Raw genomic sequence first — 3880 nt, forward strand, 5'->3', positions numbered from 1 at the left:
CGCCGGTGTTGTCGGGTGCAGTGAGATGTGTCCTGCCGCCGAGCCGATCGAACTCGCACGCGGCGGGGTCCGCGCGCCCGGTGCTGCAGCTTCCGGACGATGTCCTGCGGCAATGTCAAAGGGGGCGGGTCAAAGCGCAGTCAGTGGGGAGAGGGAGGAAGAGGAACGCACGATGCTGTTCTCGGCCGTCATTGTGAACAGGCTAGCAGCAGACACTTCCCCACAAGGGACTTCTTCATGAGCTTGGCTCTTGCATGGTCAATCCTAGCCAGTGTAGAGGCAAACTTTGGCCTCTACCTCTTGAGGAACGCTCGTGACGCACTGACATGACCCGCTGCATGTCGACATCCGGAGAATTCCGATGCCCATTACATAAGGGCTGACGCTGTTTCTGTGCTCGGACTTGTAGAGCGCCGCGGCGTTGGTGTGCGATTCTTGAGCGTGCGGGTGGTGTGCGCCATATCTGAAATCTCGGCCCTTCTGGGGTCCAACATATGTAGCATACAGATTACATATGGGCAGCATAATTTACGATATGCATATGTACGCATATGATATGCCGTGCGTACGAGTAGGAGAATGATTACGGAGACCCCCATAATTAATCTTAAGATATGCTTAATCTGAGATTATAATGGTATGTAATCATAATTTTGGTGAGCACTAGTTCTGCCTCTCTCCGTCTCCTCTCCGTCTCCTCCCTCTCTCTTTGCTCTTTCACCTGCCTCTCTCGTCGACCACTCTCTTCTACCTTGTTCAGCTCCCTCATTCGTCTGATCATCTCCGCTAGCTCTGCCTGCCTCTGTGCCTCGCTATCGAGTCCCGGCATAGCATCGCGCAGCTTCTTCTCCTCACTCTGCGCCTTCTCCTTCGCCAGCCGGGCGCGTTCTTTGTCTCCTTCCGCCACGATGCGATGGGCGACGGCATCTCGTACCGCTATGTCCGCGTCGGACTCCGCGGAGCTGGCTCTCAGCATCCGGTCGAGCGCTTCCTGTCGGCACTCCTTCGCCACCTCCAGAGCCCTCTCAGCCTCAAATACAGCAGCCTTCGCGTCAGACAGCCCCTCCTTGGCGTTCTGCACATCAGATCCGGCCGCTGCTAGAGAGGCCTTAGCTGTACGTTCCTTGCACGTTGCCGCCGCAGCCTCTGCATGCGCCGCGTTTTCCTCGGCCTCTGCTTGCTCGCGCATGCGGGTCGCGTCCTTGAGCCTCTCCTGGAAGTCATCACTGGGTTTTGACGCTTCTCCGTGCTGCAAAGGCTCCTCTGTAGCTGTATATGCCGGTGCAGGCTCATCCGGCTCCTGCTCGGTTTGGGCCGCGGATGGTGTTGCTGTCTTCGGCTTCTATAGTTTTTGAAGTTAGGATCAATGAGAATGAAATCCACACCTAGCCTCAAAGGGAGAGACGTACAAGCTGCATGTCGCCGATAGTGGCTTTGCCCAGATCTGGCACCAGTCGGAAATCAGCTTGATTTCCAGGCTCGAAGTATCGAACATGAACGGTCAAATTTTTGACGACTGTGCCGTTGACCTCTGCAATAGCAGTGGCAGCTAATTGGCGAGTGAGAGTTAACCTTACGTCTTGCCGGTGCCAGCGTCGGCCGGCTAGGATAGGACAACACGTACCTGCTACTCTGCTAGTGAAGGAAATACAGCAGTGGCAGTGAAAGTTGCCCTCTTTGAGTAGTCGCTTGCTGCAGATTTAAGGTGAGCGTAATAAGTGCAGGGGGCAAATGTACTTGCCCATTCATCTCTCCAAACTTTCCCGCAATCAGTTAGACAGATAGATTCCCATGGTGACAGACCACTTGCCTTTCCAAATGTACTCTGAACATCGGCTTTTTTGAACAAACTACCCAGATTCTACATGGCTGTTGAGTATAAGCCGATACGACCTGAAAGGCCTACTCACAGTACACATCACGCTGTATGGCGAAAATGTTCGCAGCGCGAACGGTTGCATGTTTCCCAGGGCGGGGTGGAGCTGTTGACAGTGCGTACGTGCATACTCCGCGTCTTCCGCGCTCTAGTACTCAAGCACACAGGTCTGTTGCTGATAGCCCACATCAACGCCAGTATTAACGAGTACTAGCGGTCCGGCAGAACGGAAATAGCCGAAGAGTTGCTGGGCGCTGGCGGCCTGCAGGTTATGAACCGCTTTGGAGCCGGCCTTGACGAACTGCGCGCATACAGGCCACTCGGGTAGCACGCCGTCTAGAGATGATGTGTGCGATAGCGTTAAGGTCCAAGGGGCTGCTCCGGGGACGAGCGTGCCCTGCAGAGTGGCGAGGGCCATCTCAGCTACAGGATATTGGTAAACCAGACTCACTCTTTGGCTCAACCACGTACGTGCATACCATTGAAGATGTTTGAGAAACGAATCTTCCATGTCCTTCTTTGGTTTAGAGATACGTGCCAGTATGTGACCCAGGATACGTCCCCGCATGCTTTCAAAGCGCTTTCTAGTTGAGGCCACCCGATCCGATACGACACATCGATAGCATGGAGTATTGGCTCAGTAACGAGCGGATGCGGTCTATATCGTGGCGACTGGGTCGACATAACCCGTAGTTGGGGTGCGAAGGATTGGGAAGAGGAAAAGGATTAGTCGAACGTGAGGCACCGCTTAAGTGTGCTTGATGGCGGAGATCTCCCTCTAGGCTTTCCTATTTGAACCGTAATCGTATTAATAATACAGGCGAGCCACGTACCACGAACGCACTAGGAGAACAAGCACTAGCTACGCACTCTCAAATCCACAGCCCGATCAGACTAACAATCACATAGATTATTCGTCCCCCGCGCGGCGGAGGTGGGCGGGGCAGTAGTTTCGCAAACAGCGAACCTACCGCGCTGACTTTGATGCAAGCCAGAGCGGAGTGATCGCCTGTGCGACGATGTTACCCGCGTCCTCTAGTCGCTTCCGGAGGCCTTCATCGAGGACCGTATTCAAGAGCCCCCGCGACCTCCACTTATCCGGGTGGAATCGCCGATGCGCTTTTTCGACCATCATCTTGTATTCACTCTCCGCGAGGGAGAGTTTAGCAGCAGCAAAAAATTGCTCAACCGCACTCCACTCGATGCCATCAAACGTGAGGTCGAGCGGGTAGTGCAGCATCGGCCAGGGTACGCTCTCGAATGTCAGGGGCTGCGCGTCACCGAACTTGATCTCGTCGAACTCGATGCAGAGTGTATGAAAGCGGCGGATGCTGAGTTGACGCGTCCAAAGACGTCGGAAGATAAGGTCTGCGCGGATGCTCCACTGCACAGCGTCGCGTTGTTGGCACCGTGTGCGCTCCTTCGCTGCCGCGTTGCGGTAGAGTCTGAGTCGCCGGGCCTCGAGTGTCATCCGCTCCTGCTGCTCGCGCTCTTTGCGCTTCTGTTCTGCCAGGGCCATCCTCTCTGCTTCTTCTCGCGCAAGCCTCTCCGCCTCCAACCTCCGTCGCTCTTCCTGTTCCTTCTGCAGCCTTGCTTGCCGCTCTCTCTCGCGACGATCCGTTTCCTCCTGTTCTCGCATGATCTTCATCTTTCGAATCGAATCTCGGAGCTCGGCATCGCGCTTTGCTTCTTGTCGTCGCCTGTCTCCTTCTTCTCTCCTGGCCTGCTCGCGCTTCAGCTCCTCCCTCCGCTTTGCTTCCTCCCTCTCGTATTCGTCGAACGCTCGCCTTGCCGCCTCCCGCTCCCGCGCTTCCATCTGCTCCGCCTCTTCTCTGCGCTCTGCTTCTTCTTGCGCCACCTTCTCCCACCAAAGTCTATCCAATCGACTCTTTCGCTCTCTCCTGGCCTGCTCACGCTTCAGCTCCTCCCTCCGCTTTGCTTCCTCCCTCTCATATTCGTCGAACGCTCGCCTTGTCGCCTCCCGCTCCCGCGCTTCCATCTGCT

The 3880-nt window shown here is 55.7% G+C and overlaps 2 protein-coding genes across 2 annotated transcripts in view; both read right to left on the reverse strand.

Moving 5' to 3' along the window:
• PHACADRAFT_131666 (uncharacterized protein) overlaps nucleotides 1–1354 on the reverse strand; it is a 4755-nt gene extending 3401 nt beyond the window's left edge. The window contains exon 1 of the mRNA XM_007401809.1: nucleotides 665–1354. Coding sequence (XP_007401871.1) covers nucleotides 665–1189 — 525 coding nt within the window. The 5' untranslated portion in view covers nucleotides 1190–1354. The remainder of the gene's footprint in view (nucleotides 1–664) is intronic.
• A 1489-nt stretch (nucleotides 1355–2843) lies between these two features.
• Nucleotides 2844–3880, reverse strand: part of PHACADRAFT_154433 (uncharacterized protein) — a gene marked incomplete at its 3' end in the record, with an annotated part of 2838 nt that continues 1801 nt past the window's right edge. Inside the window, exon 2 of the mRNA XM_007401810.1 lies at nucleotides 2844–3713. Coding sequence (XP_007401872.1) covers nucleotides 2844–3713 — 870 coding nt within the window. The remainder of the gene's footprint in view (nucleotides 3714–3880) is intronic.

The sequence above is a fragment of the Phanerochaete carnosa genome, assembly GCF_000300595.1.
Source record: "Phanerochaete carnosa HHB-10118-sp unplaced genomic scaffold PHACAscaffold_13, whole genome shotgun sequence".
Classification (NCBI taxonomy): Eukaryota; Fungi; Basidiomycota; class Agaricomycetes; order Polyporales; family Phanerochaetaceae; genus Phanerochaete; species Phanerochaete carnosa.